This window comes from Desarmillaria tabescens (assembly GCF_030435595.1).
Source record: "Desarmillaria tabescens strain CCBAS 213 chromosome Unknown EV420scaffold_5, whole genome shotgun sequence".
NCBI lineage: Eukaryota > Fungi > Basidiomycota > Agaricomycetes > Agaricales > Physalacriaceae > Desarmillaria > Desarmillaria tabescens.
The window spans coordinates 1,394,270-1,417,186 of NW_026848304.1; the positions used below are offsets into that span (position 1 = coordinate 1,394,270).

Sequence of the window (22,917 nt, forward strand, 5' to 3'; positions counted from 1 at the left end):
CGAATTATACCTTCCTGACGTGCAACTGGGCTATATTCCTCCGAATTATCCATCAAAGTCTCTGATATCACCACCCGGGCCTTTGGTTTGTGATCCCCATGAATCCGCTAATCTGGTCTGTCAAATCCCAAATCAGCGGTATTTTCTTCACGACTGCAGGCTCCATTGCATGACTTGATGACACCAAAACATTGTATACTGCTTCGGGAATCAATTCTAAACCGTTTATTCTATCATTACCGTTGCTCTTGGTGTCGAGTCGCTGTTAAAGGAAAACCGGTACCTATGAATTACTATATTGGGCAGGTGAAAAAAAGTTCGATCGATTCTCATTATTTTGTAGAAACCCGGTAACGCGTCCTTCTCTCCATTGCATCATGGCATCATCCCAGGTTGCCTCCCCCATTCTTCCCACCTTTTCTGGTCCAGTATCTCGCTCTAGAAGTAGCACAAAGCTCGCCAACGCCGACGTCACCAGCCTTACCACTTTCAATCCCTTTTCAGAAGAAGACGAGAATGATCAATCGTCTTATACTTTGGTTACTTCTCTCTTTTCAAAGGTGAAGAACTCCTTCTCTACGCCTCTCTCCGCTGTCACAACAACACCGGCGCATACTGGCAATATCAATGGGGCTACTGTCAATGCCGAGCCCAGACGTCCGTCCTACACCCTGAACACTCAATCTAGTTATTCCTCGCGAGGCTCGACGAACGAACGACTCAACCCTATAGCCCCGAACCAGTCTATTCCTGCTCCACCGCTGGTATCTCTCACACCAGCTCAGTCCGAACACCCTGTCTACAATACAGAGTATGACAGATCACCTTCACGGGGAATGTTCTACTCTCTTTACGACTCTACCGATGGTGGTACTTTTGGAACTACTATCCCGGGATTTCCAATACAGGATGACGCACGGAGCGTCAAGACCTCGGCTAGCTTGCACAGGTCGGGTTCGGTGTCAAAGGTTATACGGCGGATACGGGGCGAAGGTGAGACCTTTTCCTACGACGCATCCTTCTTCGCACTCCAAAGCCAAGCAAGGCAGCGGAATATGGATAATTCGTGTCAGTTAATCATGTACTGACCGCGTTGCAGGTCTATCCCGGGATTATTGGATGGATGACGAGAATTGTAAAGAGTGTTATGACTGCAAGAGCATATTTACGACCTGGCGGAGAAAACACCATTGTCGTATATGCGGTATGACACTTATACCTCATCCTTTTGCTATCTAACAGCACGTAGGGCAAATATTCTGTTCTCGTTGCGCCTCCAACATTATCAAAGGCTCCCGATTTGGACACGATGGAATGGTCCGTGTGTGCAATTTGTGTTTAGAGAAACTCGCCAAGGTCGACGACGATGACGACGATGACAGGCGTTCCGTAGTGTCGTCTGTAATGTCATTTCCGGCCCATCAAGTGGGAGAGACCATGACCCTAGCCCATCATCCTCAGTCGCCCTTTGCTGCATCGCAATTATTTGGGCGTACCGATGAACCTTTCAATCTTTACTCAATAGCCGAGACCAAAAGACGCATCTCAGGCTCCGACGAGAGTGGTTTTGTCTCCCGACCAATTACACCACAACTTCGAGAGCGCGATGATGGCATGTGGGAGTCTCCTGAGGAGCCTTCTGCGCCATTCCGTAGAGGAGTGTCTGACGAGGAAAAGGAGCGTGATGTCTTTGAGTCTACTGGGTTTCCCGCGTCGCAGACGCCAATCGCGTTTCCTACCATGCGTGATGTGGACCCACTGACCAGCTCGATTCAATTTCCAATGGGGTCTCCAGAACATTGTGGTCAGGATAGTCCATTGCTCGTAAGCAGGATGAGGTCGCGGTTAAATTCGTTGACCGCATCGACGCCTTTCATTCGTAGTCGGGTTCAGAGTCGATTGGACAACGTTGCAACTGGTGAGCCTGGCTGGCGTGCCCGAAGGGAGAGTACTGCGTATGTGAAATGTATCATCACGGTCGCCTTTTCTCACATAATCTTTAGATATGCGCAGGAGCTCAACATGACCTCGATGCACCATCTAAGAATCATGCTTCGACAAATGCTTTCCAGCGAGCAGGTTCCCAACATGAAAGAATGGGAAGAGACGCTGCTCAAACTGGCCCTCCGAATTGCACGTGATTTGACATTCACCTCTCTTCCTCATCGACAGGGCCAAGATATGGACGTTAGGCGTTATGTCAAGATCAAAAAGATTCCAGGAGGCACTCCACAGGACTCTGAATATGTCGATGGTGCTGTCATAACCAAAAACGTTGCGCACAAGCACATGCTGCGATCCCAACGCAATCCCCGCGTTATGCTTGTAACATTTCCTCTAGAATTTTCACGTGTCGAAGGACAGTACATGCACTTTGGGCAAATTGTGCGTCAGGAAAAAGAATACCTGGGAAATTTAGCCACACGGATCGCCGCGCTTCGGCCTCACGTTGTGTTGGTGGAGAAGTCCGTTTCTCGTCTTGCTTTAGAGGCTCTTGCGGGATACAACATTGCAGTGGCCCGTGCTGTGAAGCCGTCTGCTATACAATTCGTGGCGCGAATGACTCAGGGCGATGTTTTTTCATCCATGGATAAATTGGCGCTGGAACCTCGATTGGGTCACTGTCAGAGGTATCGTATACAAACATACGATCATCCACTAATACCTGGGCGCCGCAAGTCCTACATGCGATTTGAGGGGTGCAATCATGACATGGGTTGCACAATCATCTTGCGTGGAGATGATATCAGTACTCTCCGGCGAATCAAGAAAGTCACACGTTTTCTCATTTTCATAGTCAGGAACTTAAAGCTGGAGACTCATCTGTGGAAGGATTCTGTCATTACACTTCCTCCACTTAACACCGAGACTGCTTCATTATCTCCAAGCACTAGCCATGCACCCACAAATTATTTGGTTACCTCTTTTCTGGCTTTTGGATCGTCCACATCTACTCCCCGAGGCGCATCGCCGACCGTCGAGCTTAGCTTGTCCAGACCGGAAACGGTGGTTGCAGACAAGAATCCATTTGAAGACGACGATCTTCCTGATGATGACGCTGAACAACTCAAACTCTCGCGGCGTATCGACGAATCATTGGTGCCATACACAACCACGTTCATATCGGTCTCTGCGACGCTTCGTTTCCCACCTCCTTTTCCCATACGACGAATGAAGGAGCTAGATGTTGAATTACTGGCTGCAAAAAGGGCCTGGGAAGACGAGGTGATCCGGCTGGAGGAAAAGCAGGAAGTCAAACATGAGCAAGAGTCGACGATAACGCGGAGCAGTACGATGACTCGACACACCAGTAATAATGAAGAGGCCGAAAAAGACAATATTTCCGAACAAGACGATATTAAAGCGCAAATCGAAGCTCTTCCTACAATTCCCATGACCATAACTCCCAGCGCATACACACCTATATCTCCTTCCAAAGATCAGGACAGTTACTTTCCTATTAATGCATCGGCCTTCAGCTTCTACTGCTACTAGCCCTGCCGAAGAACCAACGGAAGCGCTAAAAACCCCAGCCGATATAGCCTTGGAAAGCCAATATAGTTTGGTGAAATGTAAACATGAAGAACATCGGCGTATATGGGAGTGGTACTTGCGGAAGAACTACGATGACTTTGTCGTCGAGAAATATCAGTGCATAAGGTTGTTGGAGTATACGGTCCCCATAGCCGATTTTGGTTTTCATCGTGCTTGCTTTGCGCCCAAATTCAGTTACATCACATTCTATGGAGAGAACGATTGCACCCTGGGCCAGTATGTCGAGGAATCTGTCACGGAGACGCTCGTTCAGTTCTTAGATCCCAAAGCAATATGCACGGGCAAAGGATGCGACCAGCCTTTAGGCACGCCACTGTAAGGTCTTCGTTCACAACGAGACCAAGGTATTTGTTGCCGTCGAACAATGGGATGGACAGATCATCGGACGGTCGAACTTCTCGCCTGCCCCAGAGCTCATAACAACATGGAGCGCATGTCGGATCTGTGGAGCTGCTACACCCTTCATACCGGTTTCGGAGGAAATGCAAAGATACTCCTTTGCCAAGTTTCTTGAACTTCATTTCTATCCCACGGATGTGAAGTTGGTTCAAGGTGCCGGGTGTCAGCACAACATCTATCAGCATCACGTTCGCTACTTTGCGTGCAAGGGTATGACTGTGCGTTTCCAGGCCGATCCGGTTACTTTGCACGAAGTTGTATACCCTCCCTTCCGCATTCGTGTCCGACCTGAAACGCAGCTTGAGTTGAAGAACAGCGACTTCAATCGTTTGCATCACCGTAACTTGGCTTGGTACACAGGCTTGATAGACGATCTTAAGCTCATCAGTATTGATGCTGCCACTGGAGACGAGGACGGTGATGCCAAACTTTTGGCTGATATCAACATGCTAATCGCCAGGGCAGAGGCAGAAAGAGAGGATATTAGCAGGCTAATCAACCGTGTATACAGGGAGTCGGCACCTACGGATACTCTTGCACTCAACCAAGTGCGTTCGTATCGACAGGACAAGATTGTCGCTTGGCAGCAAGACTTCGATCGTCTTCCCAAGCCACGCCCCTTACCTTCTGCGGATAGGTCTAACCGCAGAGCGTCGGCTTTCGGCTCTGTTCGGGCGATGTGGCCAAGGCGTTCTGAAACGTTTGACCTGCCTCACCTACCTTCCTCGAGTGTGTCGGAGGCGGAGGAGGGCCCACTTAAGATGCGGCGAGTTACTGGTGATTCTCTTATATCTTCTGCGTCTGAAGCCTCCGAACCGGAGACTTCTGCAGAGCCAGTTGAGATAGTAGATCGCCCCTGCACAGACACTCAGCCTAGTCAGGACACATCTGTGACGGACGACGCAAGTCATGCTCCTAGAACTTCCAACGACAAGCATAAGCTCGATCCTGATTCGGACTCTACCATTGGCGCAGCGAGAGATGATGCCATTTCTCCTGAATCAGCCATGCCTCAAACGGTTAGTCATAAGTAAAACTTTACAACTATACAGTTAACGCCATCGCAGGGAGAGTCTCGCGCACAGCGTATATCTAGATTACCTCGGAGACCAGACCGCCAGCCTAGTGTTGCTGAGTTAGTCAAGAGATACCAAGACTACTTACCAGCTCAGGGCGTACAGGACTTGACAAAAACTGCACTTGCGCCTCGCATTGTGGTTTCCGAAAGTGACCAAGAGTATACCGTCCCTGTTGTCCCTCGGAACGTTACTCGTGCAAAAAGCAGGCATCGGTTGCTTGCAAAGAAACCCTCTATATCTGATTTTGAACAGAGCTATGCGGCGAATATTGCACCTCGTTATCTTACCCACACAAGAAGGTCGCTTGGTCAACGGTCTCAGGGCACTCGTATACCTGGACCTATTCATCAGGAATCACGTGATTCATCTCGACGTCCTTCACCGGAAAAACGGTCTGTCAGTGGTAGAGGCAAGGAGCTGAAGTTGAACCGTCCCTCATCACCTTCGAATTTAAAAGTAATATCGCCTACACCTCTCGGACTTAAAGGCGGACGATCAAGGTTATTGAACCGGTCGAAAGATAAAACTCCGGCACGATCTGCACCCAGCGCCGGGACCAAGTCCACGCTTCGTAGGACAGTTGGGACACCGGGAGGAAAAGTTTCCAACATTGCTAAACATTTTGAGCGTTTAGGCCGTGACGCCGAGCGATCCAAAAGCCGTTACAATGTTATTCGGGGACGGCGTGCACGGCCTGTTGGTTCGGCACGGGCTCGTGTCGAAGTATTGGACAGCGTGAAAGACGCCATCAACGACGAGTCTGAAAGTTCGAGTTCAAGTAGCGAAGCTGATGACGAGGGGGACGGTAATGAAGAACCGTCTGTTGCGGAGCTCATAGAACAAACCGAAACGCAAAGTGTCGCCCCCCAAACTGCGCCCCCCACCTCCACTACTTTCGCCGTTGATTCAACAGATGCTAAAGATGCTAACCACAAAGGTCCTTATGACCAAATGAAACCTGCCCCGCTTATTCCTCTTCCGCCTTCACCATTCTTGAAGATGGACAATAACATGCCAGTGACTCCACCACACTCAGACATCGAAATGGGGGCAGGTACAGAGCGCAATCCCATTCTCAAAGCCTTGTCAGGATTTTGGGCTCAACCTCTGCCAACATCTCGCAGTGCTTTTGAAGGAGATGATCCTATGAGTGATCCGGAGCACATATTTCGGGATTCGTCCATGGTCGTTCGCACTGATGAGCCAACGTCTATCATTGCGCTTGCCTTGAAGTAAGTGTCGGCTACCTGCGATGATTTGCAACTGAAGTACCTACAGCTCACCTCAATATCGTGAAATGCTCACCAAATCGCGTGTTGAGAAACGTACAGCTCGCTGAACCTCGTTTGACGGACGGCGAAGCTTTTATGCCGGATGATCGCTCTGTTGCTGAGTCGACTTCAACATGGGGAGTTGTTAACGTGGACGCCTCCGTATTGGCCGATCCTACTGAAGATCTCAAAGTACCCTCATCTAAATTACCTTGGGCAATTTGTAGGTTTTTCACCCTCGTAGTTTTGTCGTACCTTGAGCTCTGTTGTTCTCATTTACAGCTTTCGAGAGTGGTGGCTTGACTATAAGTTGTACCGTTCTTTATCCGGAACAATTTGACGCTCTGCGTCGTACGTACGACTGTGAAAGGAGCATGGTTGAATCATTGGCACGATGTGTTAAATGGGATGCAAGTGGCGGAAAATCGGGATCGGCATTCCTGAAAACCCAAGGTAGGCGTAGAAAATCCTTGCGTATGTTTTCAGAGATTGATATCATTAAAGATGACCGGTTCATTGCGAAAGAGCTATCTAGACCTGAGTTGCAAACTATGGAAACGTTCGCACCTGCGTACTTCGACTACATGTCTTCTGCTGTGTCTGCTGATGTAAGATCGGTTTCTACCCTTCCGCACACCTTGAACTAACGGATTTAGCGCCCGACCCTTCTGGCCAAAGTCTTTGGCTGCTATAAGCTCACTTTCAGGAAGACGAGTGACAAAGGTCCTGGGAAAGTCAAGTCAACGCAAATGAACCTCCTAGTGATGGAAAATCTGTTCTATGACCGCCGATTCTCGAAGGTATGCATATCTCATCCTCAGATTTAGCCATCTCATAAACGAATATAGATATATGATCTGAAAGGCTCCACTCGGAATCGCCACGTCCAGTCCACCGGTAGGGAAAACGAAGTCCTTCTTGATGAAAATTTAGTTCAAAGTATGGCATGTATGCACTGATTCTCTCCATCTGCTAACTTTAAGAACAGCTGCCCATTTGACCCCATTTTATCTACGCGAGCATTCAAAGAGAATACTGCGGGGCGCTCTCTACAATGATAGCAAATTCTTAGCTGACATTAATGTCATGGATTATTCTTTGGTGTGCGGTGTCAGTTTCTAGTCTCTTACTTGCTGTCACACGAAAACTTAATTATGACAATATAGGTCGACAGTCAGAACAACGAACTAGTCGTAGGCATAGTTGGTCAGTACAGAAATTTTTCATTATTGCGGGCTCTTAAAAGGTATCTTGGCTAGACTATATTCGGACCTACACTTGGGACAAGAAATTAGAAAGTTGGGTCAAAGAGTCGGCCTTCCTTGGTGGAGCAGGTCGAGGCGAACCTACCATCGTTACTCCTAAACAGTATCGACAGCGATTCATCAGCGCAATGGAACGTTACTTTCCCCTGGCATGTCTAGAAGCCCTTACAATTGTATCGCTTATTGATCTCTCTGCTTAAGATTCCTGATCGTTGGATGAAGCAAAATGACACTCCGGAGGAGGATTGCAACAACAGCTTGGTAGAGCTGTGGCCTGACTGGTAGACAGGAATCACAGGATGTTGAATGCATTTCTTCTAACACTATATACCATTGATCACTGATACCATATGACTTCAACCTTAGATGTAGGTCACTCATGTACTTGTCCATAGTTTCAATGTAGGGCCTGGCCTTCAATGTATAATGCATGTTCGTATTTGGGAGTGATTATCAATCGTTCTAAGAGCCGTACCAGCACGATCCACATAATCCTGTAAAATACAATCTAACTCAGCCTAACTTTCTTACTTGGCTGGGAGCTCCCCTTCTCAACATCCTTTCTCTTCTTGTCCTGTGACGATCTCCAAGCGTTTATCAAACTTTGAATCTTATCGCGACAAGCGATTGCCAATGGACCAACTTCGGAATCCATGCCGTTAAAGGTGATGGCGTTATTTATCATCAGGGCGATGTCCGCCTCGAATGCTTCAACGGTATCATACTTATCACTCTCAAGTTTGGTTCGGATGGTCCTCAAGTCCCGAGCATCCTTGCGAGGTATGACTTGGAAGTATGTCGGAATACCAAGCAATTCAGGATCGACAGGTTCTCGAAAGATCCAAGAACTGAAAGAGATGAGAGAACGAAGGTATGAAATAATCTCCCACTTACACGTTATCTTTCACTATGCTTGTCATCACCCCAAGAAGTCCTCGTTTCTCGGCGAATGTCAGTTTTCGCTCCATGAGTTTGGGCCACTCTTTTCGGAAATATTTCTCGATGACAGCCGCGCAATCGTGAGGGTAAGTTTTGACAGGATTGAACTGACGACAATTACTAATGACCAGTTCGAAATCGGCTCGGAAATCTTCCATGGTCTGATACTGGTTCTGCGCAAGTTTTTCCGACATTGTGCCAAAGTCCATGGGTTGAGCGATCTCTTCAAGATAGCTGGAAGTATGCTCAGACGATTGTAAACAATACCTGCGCTTTACTCACCTTGGACACCCATCTAGTATGGGATCTACGGGCCTATTAAAGATACGGGCTTCCGGAAGGAGTTTGATCGCAGTCAAAAGTGCCTTGACTTTCTTCTGGTTCATAGGAGTGGACGTCTGATCCCCGGCGGAGCGCTTGGCTTTCGATGATGAAGCTTCTGGTGTGGCAATCACTTCCTTTTCTTTTCCCTTCACTGACGGTCGAGCGGCACTGGGAGCCTCGACTTTGTCTTTCTTGGATTTGACTGGAACGGGCTTCTGAGGGGCAGCGGGAACAACGATTCTTGTCAAAGAGGATCCTGACGGCGTTGGAGCAGTTGCGATAGGTGCAGACTTTTCCTTCTTTGATGGAGATGCCAAAGCTAGGATGTCATCTGCATCGTCGCTCAACGCCTTGCGTTTGTTGGGAGCCCCATTAGCAGTTGTTTTTGACTGCGCTGATCGCTGTTTTTGTTCATCCTTCTCGCGCTCGATAGCGAGCACTTCCGCTAGAATATCAGCCGACCCATCATCGATATAGGGCGGGGGTGGTGCGTCGATTTCGGCGGCTTGTGGCGCTTTGACCTTCAGGATACGCCGCTTCGGAGGTTCCTCAGCCTTGGGCTGAGCTCCTACTCGTAGCTTGATTGTTGGACGTGCAGTGCCTTCAACGGCTGGAGTAACACTCCGACGAGCATGATCTCGGACACTTGAGGTCGATGGTGGCGGTGTAAATTTAGGGGTGGGAACTGGGGGTCTCGATTTGAGCGGTGGCGGTGCGCTAGCAGCAGAGGCAGCGGCAGCAGCAGCAGCCTGAGCTTTGTGGTCTGCCGCCTCAAGTGTTTTGCTCATGATAGACCACACTATCGACTCTATTAACAAAACATGGGTCGAAAAAGAATTAGACAGCTTACGCTTCTCAAATGCTACTTCGAGTGCAATAGCGGCATCGTGTACGGGGCTCCCGGGCATATTGTAATGCTTGGCGTTGGCGATCATTACACGGAAGTCATCTCTGAAAGCAAACCTATCCTTGTACAGTCCTGCTTCCAATCGTGCACCCATAGTGCCAAGGTCCATAGGTTCCTTAATAATATCGAAGTAACTAGAACACGTTAGTAGCGGCCGAGATGAGCTAGTAGAGGCACATACTTCAGCGCCTTGTCCCGAACCGGGTCCACAGGCTGCAGAAACCATCTAGCATGCTTGTGGTCCCGGATTTTCTTGAGAGCGTTTCGCGTAGCTGTGAGGTCAGCTAGGCTCATACCACTAGAATGAGCCTTTGAGACCTGTGCTCGTTTCAGATTCTTGTTCGGCGGCCTTCCTTTAGGCCTTCCTTTGGCGGGAGGCGGTGGAACGACAAGGGCGCCAGTTTTCTTAGGGGGCAGCACTGGAGCTATGCTCTGGGGTTGGGGAGGGGGAGGGGGAGAAGAGGGCTTGGAAGTGAGATCTCGAGTGATTCCACCGTTGGATAACTTGATCTTTGGTGGCACGTGAATGGGAGTAAGTGGACTCTTCAAATGAGCCACGCTCGGTTTTCGTTGAGGTTTAATGGAAACTTTGGGGACAGGAAGGGATGGCGGTGTTTCAATGATCGGGGTCTTGGGTGGTAGATGTAGCGAAAGCTTCGGGGGCACCTCGTCCACTGGGCGAATGAGAAGGTCAGCAAGTTTGAGGATGCACCATCGAACCTCATGATCAACATCGGGAGCACTGTCCGGCGCGATAAGCAGATAACCAAAGCCTAGACGAAGCCACTCACAGTGCAATAGCCATCAGGAACTCCCTAAGGACTTCATTCTTGCCCACTTCCCGATCCTTTCTAAGTACTTTGATCATAGCATCCATCTCGCTCTTCTTCGACTCCTTAGTCTTCTCAGGGTTATTACCGTCCTCCTCGATGAGCAAAGTGTCCGTGTCCTTGGAACCTGACTTTAGCTCGCCCATTTGCACGAGAAGAGCCAAGCTATAGCACGCATTCCTGGCAACATGTCTCCGGATAACTCGTGATGGATCGTTAGCCATGACGGCGAGGACGTAGCGCATGATAGCGGGAGTGTACCATTTAGTGAGGAAGAGTCCGTCGAAGGCGGCAATCCGCACAGGTGTATAGTTTCCATCTCTGTACTGATCATAAGCAACATTTCACCGGTTAATGAAATTTGACTGCACCTAGCAGTAAGGAAGAAGACAGCCTGGTAATTTGGGATAAGATTGGCGACACCGAGGACCATATAAAACTGGAGAATGCTCAGTTACGGTGTGACAGGCTGAGACGGAAGGTGGACTTGCCTCCAAAGCCGCTATGGTGACTATGTTATGGGCGGAGGGGATCAACCTGTCCATGCTACGATATCTATCGACTTCAGCAACGATTTCCTTCAGAAGTTGTTGATCTTCCGCATTATGTTCCGAACGAACTTCTGTCGGCAACAGCTCGCCGCGTTCAGGAGCTGCCATTGATATCGTAGCACAGGCTGCTGCAGATATGATGGTACATATGTAAAATCCATCAGAGTACTAACAGTAACGTCAAGAACGTCCAACGAGACGATCAAACAAACTCTTACAGGATTTACAGTATTGTCATTGTATTTGAGCTGATCGATCAAGAATTGTCGCACAACGGATGGTGATTTGCCATTCTCGAACCGAATTCTTGAGATCGCTGTTATGAGCGTCTACCCAAGGCATAAATTAAAAGTTATGTCGATCGCAACCTAGGACATACCTTGCGGACGAAATATTCTGACAGGTCTGAAAAATCGTTCGGTTTCGGGACATAAGTATGGCTGAACAAGTCTTGATTTGGATCTTCTGGTTCGTAACAATATCGTAGGAAGAGTTTGAATAGGTGGAATAGGCCGAGGAAATCCAGTCGGCGGATGGCACACTACATTACCTTAACATCAGACGTTCCTAACGCGCCCACAGAGTACTCACATTAACCAGGGCACTCGCGGCCTCTGTCCGAATTCGATAATGATAGTTAGATACCAACACTGTCTTGGTGAGAGTGCTAGAAACTATCGCTGTAGGTTGCTTTGCAAGTGCATGTACGGCCTAAAATGGAATGCGTGGGTGATTAGAGGTCTGCCAGTTAAGACTGAGTATACCTCTAATTGAGCGACGACGTCCCTATCCCTCTGCAGCTGTGACACCCACATGAAATCAGGCTGTTCAAAATTCAAGTTCGCAATCCACTCGAAATCGGCATCCATTCGAATCCATTCGTATGTCGCTCCGCTCATCAATCCTTCGTCTTCCTCTGTCCAGTCAGCCACCTTCCAGTTCTCACGCTCCTTCTCTTTCTCCCAAATATCCAAACCGAAGCCCATATCGACCATCCCCATCGCCTCAGCCGCTTCCGTATCACCTTCGGCAGCAGCTTGTGCAGCAGCCTGGCGAGCGAGATACCGTTTTGTATTACGGCGGACACGTTTATACTTGGTATTGAAAGGTACTTCATACCGCTTGAAGGGAGACCGGATGTCAAGAACGTGTTCGTAAGGCGTCCCATCGGCTTCATGTATACGAATTGTCATCGTACCCTAATTTTAAAATTACTACAGCCCTTCTGTTATATAAGACATATAGCTCACCTCAAAGAATGGTACAGGTTTGAGCATTTGTTTGTGCACTTCGCTGTTCTCATGAACTTTATATGCAGGGCTTTCTTGTCGCATGGTAATCTCGACCGCCATTTTCTTTCGGTTGAAAGTTGCAGACACCCCGAACGCAGGACAGCCGCTCCCGTAAATCCATTGTTCGGCAAAACCTCGCAAATCCACTCCGCTGACCTTTCTACAAGTCCTCAGGAAGGCATGAGTGGACAGCATATTGTTCGGCATTTCTCCACTGATAGCCGACAAGAAGACCTTGGGAAGGACGCGACTTAGACCCAGGGAAGTTCCTGACTTACCAAGCCGTCGATCGAGTATATGGAGAACAAGAGGTGCCTTGAGGTTAATGAACGGGAGAACGCTGGAATCCGGAGGATCGAGAACCTGCGGCTGGCAGATTGGCGGCATTGTACCGTTGTCTCGCTCCAAAACGCGATGCATATCTTTCTTGAGCCGGAAGCGATACTCGTTGTTGCCAAAAAGTTTGCGTAGGAATAGTCCATTGATGTAAAGCGCTAAGCCGTTCACTAGCCAGATATCAGACCAAGTTTTGGGCTGAATATTTATGCCAGCCCATTGACAAGCTAAAGCATGGCTCAGGGTCTGGCGAACTTCAATTGCCTGCTCTATCGCGTCATCCCCATGCAGTAGGTCCACAGTCACAAGAGACAGCGTGGAGCTATCAAATCTTTCGACGGGAAGCTCGTCGACGAATACAACTTTGTAGGAGCCAAACGGATATGAGCCAAACTCAGTTGCATAGAAAGTCATTGCAGACCGAAGAGCAGAGGTTGAAGTGGCAAGGTACGATTCTTGCCCAGGAAGACAGAAAGCGTACATTCCTGGTTGTTGTGAGGTAGTCGTAGTCTCATCGGACATACCCTCGGGTGGTATGGTAAGGATGTGAAAAGGACCTGCTGCAAAAGCTATGTGTTGAACTGATGTGAGAACAGCTTGCGAGAAGATGAATATGGTTTTGTTCGAGTTGTATGGATGCGCCACCTATTTTGGGTATTAAATCAGAGACGTGATAGAAATCTCGCACTCATGGAGGCGCACCTGTTCCACAAGTTCTCCGCTACAGACCACAAGCGTTGGTGACAATTCATTTGCCTCTTCATCCTGAAGGGGGTCGGGCTCCTCCAGATAGCGAGGGACGACAAACTCAAATTCCCATGTACATTTCTCACTCACACTATCGGCGCACGGCACCCAGCATCTGGAAGCGTCTGGGCATGATGGAGTTGTGTAAGCGTGAGGAACGCGCTGGACCATACATTTAACCCAACAGATGATACGTGCCAAAGAAAGGTTGACCTACATAGGGATGAGAATCGTCGGGGAGGACGAACTCAAAGCCATCGACTGGGTTACGAAGACTGTATGAGATCTTGACGACAATGGGAGAAAACTCTGGAGTAATGTGGCCATTCTGCGCCTGAGACACGCCTGGTGTCTGAGGCTTCGGGGGTTGCAGCTACGGCGACACATTAGAAGACAGCTGCAAGAGCAGAGATTATAACAACGCACTTTCACTAAGTATGCCCATCGATGCGATGCTTCCCGAGTACTTCAGTGAAACATCCCTAGGGATGCCAATTGCCAACTCCCCGTCGTCGCCCTCTTGAAGTGCAGAGTAAAGCTTCCTCTTCAATTCTAGGTGCCGATGGACAATCTTGTGCATCATTCGGAGAAGATCCGAGGGTGATATTAGACAAAGGGTCGGAGCATGCGAATTCCGCGTCGTAGGATCCAACAGTCACAGAATGAATAGCTGGGATGACATGCGTAAGCAGGCAGCATTACCCTGTCAGACCACCAAACACGCACTACACTGTCGCGAATTGAGATATATAGTTCTTAGTTCACTACTCGTCGGAACAATGGTGATCTCTGTATATCCCTGTAAATCATGAGCTGAGCGCTTACTCTTCACGAATGGCAGACGTGCATACCCAGAGACTACCCGAGAAATCAATCTCCAAAACAACCTTTTGGTGACTAGTAGATACCACAAACAAAATGTCAGTACATGTATGTGAGGACTAGGGAGAAAAAGACGTATATGGAGAAACCTCTGCGAGACTGTTCACGCAAACGGCCATCCATGATTGGTCGAGACTGACGCCAGGCTACTTCCTCTAGCCAAATGTTACTTCCAGGGTGTATAGAGCCACGATTGAGGATGGTGGCAGAGCACCAGACAAGCGAAGGGTACAGTGAGACTGAAGGTTGCTTTCAACCCGAGATTGCTTATGTAATATCATCGTAATCCGTCGATGGTCATTTCCATTTTCGGAATCAAATTTTCCTCTACTTTGCTTATGGCGCCCAAGTCAATATTCCGTCAGCCAGGCGCAAAACATTTCCAGCTTGTGCACAGATCACAGCGGGACCCTCTCATTCATGATCCTGATGCTGCGCTTCATGTTTTGAAGCCTGTCGTACGTGAAAACGACAAAAAGGCATGCCTGCTGTTATTCTTCACGTTGTCTGTTAATATTCCCTCCAGGGAAAGTCTAGAGCCGAGCTCGAGGCTCTTTTGTCTATAGACGATGCTCTTCCTGAATCAAACACGAAGCCAGGGGACGCCGCGCTCTATGGAATCTACTACGATGACACAGAATACGACTACATGCAACATCTCCGAGAAGTTGGCGTACAAGAGGACGGTGTCGATAGCATCCTCATTGAGGCACCTTCTTCTTCCAAAAAATCTGGAAAACAAAAGAAACTCAGTGACGGAGCTGGTCTTTCTCTTAGAGATTTGCCAGAAGGCGTTTTACCGTCCAAGTCTGAGCTACCTAGAACTTTTGAATCCCAACAAGCCATTCCCGACAGTATATCCGGCTTCCAGCCTGATATGGATCCCCACTTACGCCAAGTTCTTGAGGCCTTGGAAGATGACGCATTTATAGACGATAACCTCGAAGATGACTTCTTTGGACAGCTGGTGACAGATGGCGAACGAGACGGTGACAAAGAAGTCAATTATCCCTTCTTCGAGGATGGCGCTGTTGAAGGCTCGGAGGAGCAAGAGTCTTCCGGTTCCGGTCTTGGATCTGGGAACGAAGAAGATGAGGGCTGGGAGGCACGCTTCGCTCGATTTAAAAAGTCACAGCAGAATTCATCGGTCGGCAATAGCGACGATGGGGAGGACGAATCGGATGGTGGAGACACCATCGCCGGCCTTCCAACAATAACTGTTATTGGGGGCAAGAAGAGGCGGAAAGGTGGCAGCGATGCTTCTGGGTACAGCATGAGCAGCTCCAGCATGTATCGAAACGAAGCATTACAAACTCTTGACGAGAGATTTGATCAGGTGGAGTGTTCTCTATGCTCGTATAGCCATTCCCTGCATTAAACGGATCATTCATTGCAGGTAATGCTTAAACAGTACAGTGAAGACGATGACGACCACGCGTCAATGCCTGATGATTCCGATTCTGATGAGGCTCCGGAACTCATCACGGCTCGCGATGACTTTTCATCTATGATGGACGAGTTTCTCAATGACTACGAAATACTGGGCAGGAAGATGAGGCCCAAACTTGAAGGCGATAGTGGGGCGGAGAAGCTGGAGACGTTGCGGAGAGCTATGGGACAGGATCAGCGCGTCAAGGAATCCTATAGTGATGATGATGATACCCTCGAGGAGGATCTTTTCTTAGAGCTTGAGGAGAACAAGAAAGATCGATGGGATTGCGAAACTATACTCAGTAGGCGACGTTCCACTTGATTAATTTCCGTGATTCACAAACTTCTCTAGCAACCTACACCAACCTTGAAAACCATCCACGTCTTATCCGAGCTCGCGACACCAGGCTAACTCCAAAGATAACGCTGGATCCGAAAACCGGACTACCTTCCATTGTCGAACCTAAGCGGGCCAAACTTCGAGCTCAAAGCCCCGAGCCCGATTTGAAAAGAAGTACGGAATACATCCGCATTGCTTCCTGCTTTGATTCGTACTGATTAATCTCCTCAGTTCCTCGTCAAGCAACAGTTACACGACCGCGGAATGAATCGCCCGAGTCAAAAAAGGCTCGTAAAGCAGCAGTTAAGGCCAACCGCTCTGTGAGGCGTGCAGAAAAGAAGGCTACCAAGGAAGAGTTCGGCAGCGAGTTCAAAGCACAGGTAAAGAGTGTCACTACCGCCGGCGAAAAAGCCACGAGAAAACTATGAAATTACTGGTTTTACGTTTCACCTGTAGTCCCCGTTGACATCTTTGAAGATTTTATCATCACAAAGAACTCCTTACGTTCATAAGCGAGAAGCTCGATATTCATGCCGCGCGTTATACGTCTGCAACTCGTGCCTTATTCATGGCCAAGATTGGTAAGAACATAATCGTTTCGTTGTCATTCATCATATACACATCGTAAACTACACGGTAAGTACACGTACAGACATTACACAACGTAGTCATTTGACTCATCGGCGGAAACAAGAGTCTAACACCAACGTGTAAAGGAGCAACAAGACGAAACAGAACATAGAAGAGATGGAGATAGCAAACGGACAATGGAATGGGTCTTCGGCGATGCGCAGGCGCTCGGGAAGGACGGAACGGAAATGATTCCACGACATTTACTATATGGACAGGGTGATGTGCAGGGGTTAGCGATGCAGAAAGGTGGATTTCGGGGAAGAGCATATCGGGCAGTATCATGAATCAGAGTTATCGTTCGTAGTCCGAGGAAGAGCACACCAAAGAAGGCGGCAAATAGGACTAGCTATAGAACGCCAAAATAATGCACGGACGCGTACAAGCAGCCAGAAGCTTCGAGCAACCAGCCACTCTCTTCGACTTACGACAGGAACAAGCAGAGCATCCTCAATCACCGGCTCATGAAGCGGGAGAAGACGCAACGCCACCCGTCGAAGGAAGCGCAATCCGTATGTACTCTTGCGAACTGGAGAAACAACTCTATAAACAAACCAACTGACCCTCTTGCCAGGCTCACATCCGAGTCAAGTGTACTGGGACACCGATCAGATATCCACCATATAGCCAGCTATGCTGAAGTGATCGACGGGATGCGGAACACATCAATCCAGTAGCTGCAAGCTCGTCCGAGCGAGCTATGTTGGCGGGATCAGATTGTCATGGGGGTGTCATAGGAATATCTGTGGGCGAATAGCGGAATGGGGAAAGGGGGGGAAAATCAAAAGGTCGGGAACGTTGATCAGGCGTTCCTTGGTTTTGATTCTTGGCGTTAGGTTGGGGCAAACATAAATCAATCGATAAATATTGCTCGATAGCGGAACCCATGGACGAGAGCGATTGTGAGCGTTTGCCCCAGGCGTTGAATCACGGTGATCCAAAGGCAAAATGATCGGGGAAAGTGGTTGGCGGTAGACACGAAAGCGGAGCATGACGCCAGTGTATCGGCGGTACGCGAGGCACGGAACCACATCTAAGTGGTCCGCCTACGAGCGTACTGATGGAGTGTAATCCGAGATAAGATGCAATGCTGGGACGAAAGCGACAGGATTCGAAGAAGTCGTACAAGAAAGTGCACCAGACATGCGAAGCGCGCCTACCGCTCATCCGTAGAGAGCAGCGACGACGCCTCAAGCAAATACCTGGAGTCTTGTGTGGGTGTCGTCGTCCTCAAACATCAGCCATTATCCCGAAATGTCCATCGTCATCCGCAAACGGCTCGCGGACCAACGTTTCCGACTTCGAAGTCGACGAAGTCACGGCACAGCTGTACAATCATTCACAGGAAGGGATCATTAGTGAAGAGCAAATCAATGCTCCACGTCGTCAAGGAAGGGGATTGGTGAGGAAGATGATGCGCATAAAATACGAGTGTGATAGAAATAGTCCGTTCATAATCAAAGCAGTGTCACCGGGTGTATGCCCTTTGACATCCGACACAATTTTGGTATTTGCTTTTTCTGAGGCCAAAGAGCGCTTCAGAAATTTGACATCGTCATGTGAGGAGAGATGCCGAGAGTGGACTTGCCCAGTGCACGGGCAGTACCCATCATCAAGGCGTCGTTAATCTCACGGAGGCGCTTGACTTCGGTCTCGAAAGCCTGCAGCCTTGAGCGAGACTCCGACTGGGTCGTCTCGAGCTCCCGAATATACTCGCTCGCTAAAAAGAAAATGAGTCAGATCCGATACCAGTGCTTAATTTGGATGTGACTCACCCCTTGACAGCAGATGGACCTTGCTTGTCCTCTGCTGGGTTGGGGGCAGGACGTCTCGTAGAAGATCATAATTGCGGCGGAGCTCATCGCGACGCTTCTGTTCAGACTCGATTCGCTGTTGACGAACAGATTCTCGACGGCTAATGCACATGATTAGCAGCTTGCTTGGTGAAAATTTCTACGAGACTTACTTATCCATAGGTCCTCCAGCGGACGGAGAGACCTGGTACTCGTCATCGTCATCATCTGATTCGTCGCTAGCCTTCCTCTTCCTTGCCTTCTGGACCTTCCTCGCGGTTGAATTTCTCCGAGTAGCAGCACCAATGGGATCATGACGGTGCGAACGGGGGACGGTTGCTGCATAGGGAATGGAGGGCGGAGGAGAGTCATTGGACGCGCGGCTGCGTCTTCCAGAGAGGGTTCGGTCCTCGTCGCCAGCGTAGGTCATAGCGCGGGGTGAGATGCCGAGATCCTCACCCATATACGGCTGAGGCGAAGAGTTGGAGAAGGGCGAGGCGGTGTATGTGTAGTCGCCGCCCATCGGGTGGGAAAGGTTGACGCCGTCATATTCGCCACCAGAAGACGCGGATGCTAAGAAACGAATTGTCAAGTATGGTTCCGTAAGAACTGTGGAAAATGTTTACCATTCAAAGAAGAGCCGAAAGGGGGCGAAGGCGAAGGGGGATACTGAAGATAATCCATCGCACTCTCGATGTTGTCCATCAAGAAAGGGCTTTCCATGGGATGCTCCATGAATGAAGAAGAGCGAGCGAGCATTGGTTCGAAGTCTACAGACATTGGACGAAAGCAAAAAAGGTGTCTAGAAGGCAAAAAATAACGGGAGGGCAATAAGGATAGGACTGTGGCGCAAGATGAGCTGGTGGGGATCTGGGGAAGAGAAGGAATACACACGATAGCACGGCAGCAACAGGGATCAAGTGCTGCTGGTGACGGCTGCAGAGAAAATGGCGGAGGAGGAGAGGGAAGGGGGGCGCGGTTGGCAGAGAGAAAGAGGGAAGAGATGAAGAAAGCTGCCGCGGGACTAACTACTTATACGGAGAGGCAGGGCTGAGTTTCCTTTTTCGACGACGAGCCGGCGGCGAACCAAACCGGTGGCTCGTTCCTGCCCACATCAGGATTGCCGTCAGGCTCGGCTCTCGGCATGACGTCGGCTACTTTCGCGTAGCACAGAGAGGTCGCTGCTACGCTTTGTCATTTCTCGCACCGTTGATCCGTAAATGGCATCGATATTGGAAGAGTCACATCAGATCAAGATCCGGTCTCCGACTGCAGCTTACACTTGCCCTTTTCCCCTGTCGCCGGCTTTGGAAATCACACTCGAATTCGTACGTCTAGTCCCGTCAAGTCACACTCGGAATTCGAGAGCTTTGTCACAACGCCACAACTTACTGCATCTGGCCTTCTTGATCTCAAGGCCCGTTCTCACAGAGCCCTAGAGCGACCTCATGTCCGGGTCCATTCAATTCCATTCTAGTCTGCAACGTTGTTTTAATCTCGACGGACCCCAGCTGTACTTCATCCATATCAAATTATAATTCTCTTATCCTTTTCATTGTTTCGTCCTCCGTAGCTTGGCCTAACCACCGCGCGATCAGCGGTAATCTGAGCCTGTCCGACTTTGATACAGTTCCATCTCCTATAATAGATCATCTGGGTGCAACTGCTGTCTGTCTGTTCCTATCATTAGCCATTAGGGAACATATTATCAATGCATCAATGGAGCAGCTCAGCATATCATACATCCCAAACATTCATACGTCTCTGACAGCTTCAGCTTGCTCAACAGCCCTGTGCCAAGATGTAAGGTATATTCACATCACGGCATGCGCAATAGTTAACACTACAGGCGAAACAAGATACTACAGCAAAGTCGTCATCAAAGTCATGCAAGTGAACGGCAGCGCCGTCCCAGTCGTGATTCATTACAGTATCGTAAAGTTCGTGAGTATAAAGAATAAACGTTAATAATATATGGGTCCGAGTTGAAGAATGACGCTGGCACGCAGCTCAAACAGAAGGAATGTCTGGGACCTCCGACGCCTAGGCGTTGTAATAACCTTGCGACAATGAATCAGCTTCAATTTCACGTACCGCCATAGATTTTAAAATAGCTCACCGCCATGGAATGGACCCTTCATATTCGAGTAGTGCTCCAACCGCTTCGAAAAGCGCCAGTTCAAAAAAAACATGTACATCTAGTCTGAGCATCAGACCCGGAGAATGTATTTCCATTCGACATCAGAAACTTACCTGGCACCCAAGATCGACAAGAAGCGAGATAATAAATGCTGTATACAAACTCGGGAATCCCGAGGAGCAAAATGTACTTGGGAACGACGTAGACGTCGAATAGCCCGCAGCCGCAGACGCTGACCACAATTGGCCGCCATTGTCACATTCCCATTGGATATTATCCTTACTATAGAACGAAGAGCAAACGTCAGCAACTAGCCCCTCAGGAAGGGACCCTTCGGGCCCAAACAAGCAGATGACTGAGTCATCGCAGCACAAAAACAGATGCGTGCGGAGCAGAAGTGGCATGTAGAGGAATTCAGATTGACACCTACCCTCGCTCAAGCTCAACGATCATCAGGATGGCCCGTACGGCACTTATGACGATGATGAACGGCCACAAGAACTTGCAGACCCTAGTCCATATGTACGATCGCTAGAAGAGAAGCGTTAGATATTAATGCCCGCGCATGAGAACTCCAAAATTCGAACGTTGGAAAGAGAGAACATGTTAATGATGGCGACAGCGGCAACACCCAGGCCGATACCACCGTAAATGTACCTATGTAAATGCAAACATTGGAGTTAGCGGTGGAGTTGTCTCTGAGCCCGAACACCCCCTACCATTCAGGATAAGTGAAAAACATATATTGACCATCTTTTAAGAGGAAGACACCGCCAGCGATGCTATACGCCTAGACAAAGGGAAGGACTCGATATTAGTCCATTCATCCAAGAACCGCGGAAATTCTGCTACGTACCGCGATAACGACTGCCCAAGCGATAGCCCCACCCCTCTAAAGACACGAAGCATAACTCAATCAATTCCTGGCATTACGAACAGCCGCAATGGCTTGCTCTCACCAATGGAAGTAGCAGTAAACAGTTATCACACCTGAATTGGGGAATATACAGATCAATATCAAAATGACGGTGATTGAATTATTACTGCGCACCACATCTCGCAAATTGGGGTAACGGTATCGCTATCAGTCAATAATCAAATATCCTGTTTTTCGGTGGACTCGTGAAATCGTCAAGGGGAGGTCGCTGCTCGTCGGTAGAGTGGAAGGGATGATGGCCCGAGACAGAGGTAGTGTGTGACTATTTTCCGCCAAGCTGTCATCCGGTTTGGGGGTGGGAAAGTAACGCTCGGCGACCAGGCACGTTCAGCCCGAAACGTTGGTCGGGTCTTTGTCCATTTTCCGTCGCTTGCCCGCTTAGCGATGACGACGGACAGGTAACCGTAAATCTTATCACTAACTCACTCACTTTTCCTCGGGCTTGCTGTAGGGATTCGTTATCTCCACTTTCTCCGACTTTTGGGGGGGAAAGGAACTGTGTTGTCTTTCCCCGAGAATAGAACAAATACGGAAAGGCTATCACCATTCACGTATGATACATCGTCCCAGCGTAACGTCTCCTTCCCTTCCGGGGATTCAGAACCACCAACCATATTTCTTCCGTGATAGCAGTATGGTTGTGTGCCACCGTCAAATCGATATGGTTCAGTACCTCATCAACCGAACGGCGACTCACCACCATATTGGTCTAGGATCTGCATTACAGGCGAACTTCGACATACATGCTGGCTGATTCGACTTGGGTGCAAATCAGCACCGAAACAGTTATTCTCATCCGCGTTCCAGGCATTTGGTTCTCCCTCGCCCTTTTCCCATCTCCTCTCTTCAAACCCAATCTCTGCAAGGGTGCGCTTGAGATGCCCGATCATAAGCCCTGGCGTAGTCCCTGCTTTATTGTTCCCGATATACCAAATTCTGCAGCTGGTCCTTGTGCTTGTTTTCCCCGTCAGATATCTTCCTCTTGGTCGGTAGAAGTCTTTGTTGTTGCGCTCTCACAACGTCTACATAGTTCGCTTTGGGAGTTATCTCGCTTAAATGGCGCTTCATTGTTTCTATCCAAGTGAACCGCTCGGATTCACTGGGATTTGCGGGACCGAACGGAATATATATGGAGATCTTGTCAACGCATTTCATGGAAAGGCGTGTTTGATGAGGTCACATTGGTCGCATTTCGTAGCTGCTTAATACTTGATGTCATCCGCTGTCTTCTTACCCTGTCTCGGTCGATGTATGCCAGTCTACCATTAT

At 49.0% G+C, this 22,917-nt stretch overlaps 6 protein-coding genes across 6 annotated transcripts; 3 read left to right on the forward strand and 3 right to left on the reverse strand.

Moving 5' to 3' along the window:
- Window positions 1-351: 351 nt before the first annotated feature.
- Window positions 352-1,822, forward strand: EV420DRAFT_1744569 (uncharacterized protein; the record flags this gene model as incomplete). Its single annotated transcript, XM_060480103.1, has 3 exons — window positions 352-993; window positions 1,100-1,204; window positions 1,250-1,822. Coding segments are annotated over exons 1-3 (1,293 nt in total), but the record flags the coding sequence as incomplete, so codon positions are not given.
- Window positions 1,823-2,040: 218 nt separating this feature from the next.
- EV420DRAFT_1514638 (uncharacterized protein) lies at window positions 2,041-7,994 on the forward strand. The gene is made up of 14 exons (XM_060471840.1): window positions 2,041-3,448; window positions 3,480-3,802; window positions 3,861-4,973; window positions 5,022-6,265; window positions 6,312-6,358; window positions 6,396-6,527; window positions 6,587-6,757; window positions 6,809-6,912; window positions 6,961-7,104; window positions 7,153-7,243; window positions 7,293-7,414; window positions 7,471-7,510; window positions 7,564-7,718; window positions 7,771-7,994. Exons 1-14 carry the CDS (start codon window positions 2,050-2,052, stop codon window positions 7,852-7,854), a joined length of 5,169 nt encoding a protein of 1,722 aa, XP_060336551.1. The 5' UTR covers window positions 2,041-2,049; the 3' UTR covers window positions 7,855-7,994.
- Window positions 7,995-14,637, reverse strand: EV420DRAFT_1514646 (uncharacterized protein). The gene is made up of 21 exons (XM_060471841.1): window positions 14,424-14,637; window positions 14,347-14,392; window positions 14,222-14,294; window positions 14,108-14,165; window positions 13,922-14,037; window positions 13,891-13,892; window positions 13,713-13,868; window positions 13,451-13,657; window positions 12,371-13,393; window positions 11,885-12,319; window positions 11,712-11,831; window positions 11,500-11,661; window positions 11,339-11,449; window positions 11,061-11,288; window positions 10,941-11,008; window positions 10,531-10,890; window positions 9,921-10,481; window positions 9,683-9,873; window positions 8,791-9,631; window positions 8,464-8,742; window positions 7,995-8,417 (listed from the first exon to the last, which is right to left on the reverse strand). Exons 1-21 carry the CDS (start codon window positions 14,498-14,500, stop codon window positions 8,078-8,080), a joined length of 5,454 nt encoding a protein of 1,817 aa, XP_060336552.1. The 5' UTR covers window positions 14,501-14,637; the 3' UTR covers window positions 7,995-8,077.
- A 78-nt stretch (window positions 14,638-14,715) lies between these two features.
- On the forward strand, window positions 14,716-16,576 carry EV420DRAFT_1618095 (Low temperature viability protein-domain-containing protein; the record flags this gene model as incomplete). Its single annotated transcript, XM_060475305.1, has 5 exons — window positions 14,716-14,856; window positions 14,904-15,713; window positions 15,774-16,110; window positions 16,161-16,322; window positions 16,380-16,576. The coding sequence occupies 5 exons, from the start codon at window positions 14,716-14,718 to the stop codon at window positions 16,574-16,576; spliced, it is 1,647 nt and encodes a 548-aa protein (XP_060336553.1).
- A 1,711-nt stretch (window positions 16,577-18,287) lies between these two features.
- Window positions 18,288-19,574, reverse strand: EV420DRAFT_1514650 (uncharacterized protein). The gene is made up of 5 exons (XM_060471842.1): window positions 19,466-19,574; window positions 19,198-19,413; window positions 18,745-19,144; window positions 18,554-18,693; window positions 18,288-18,498 (listed from the first exon to the last, which is right to left on the reverse strand). The coding sequence occupies exons 2-5, from the start codon at window positions 19,349-19,351 to the stop codon at window positions 18,317-18,319; spliced, it is 876 nt and encodes a 291-aa protein (XP_060336554.1). The 5' UTR covers window positions 19,352-19,413; window positions 19,466-19,574; the 3' UTR covers window positions 18,288-18,316.
- A 728-nt stretch (window positions 19,575-20,302) lies between these two features.
- On the reverse strand, window positions 20,303-22,113 carry EV420DRAFT_1514652 (uncharacterized protein). Its single transcript, XM_060471843.1, has 9 exons — window positions 21,763-22,113; window positions 21,671-21,701; window positions 21,568-21,603; window positions 21,431-21,501; window positions 21,299-21,368; window positions 21,142-21,242; window positions 20,825-20,993; window positions 20,691-20,769; window positions 20,303-20,631 (listed from the first exon to the last, which is right to left on the reverse strand). The coding sequence occupies exons 1-9, from the start codon at window positions 21,765-21,767 to the stop codon at window positions 20,615-20,617; spliced, it is 579 nt and encodes a 192-aa protein (XP_060336555.1). The 5' UTR covers window positions 21,768-22,113; the 3' UTR covers window positions 20,303-20,614.
- Between the last annotated feature and the right edge of the window lie 804 nt (window positions 22,114-22,917).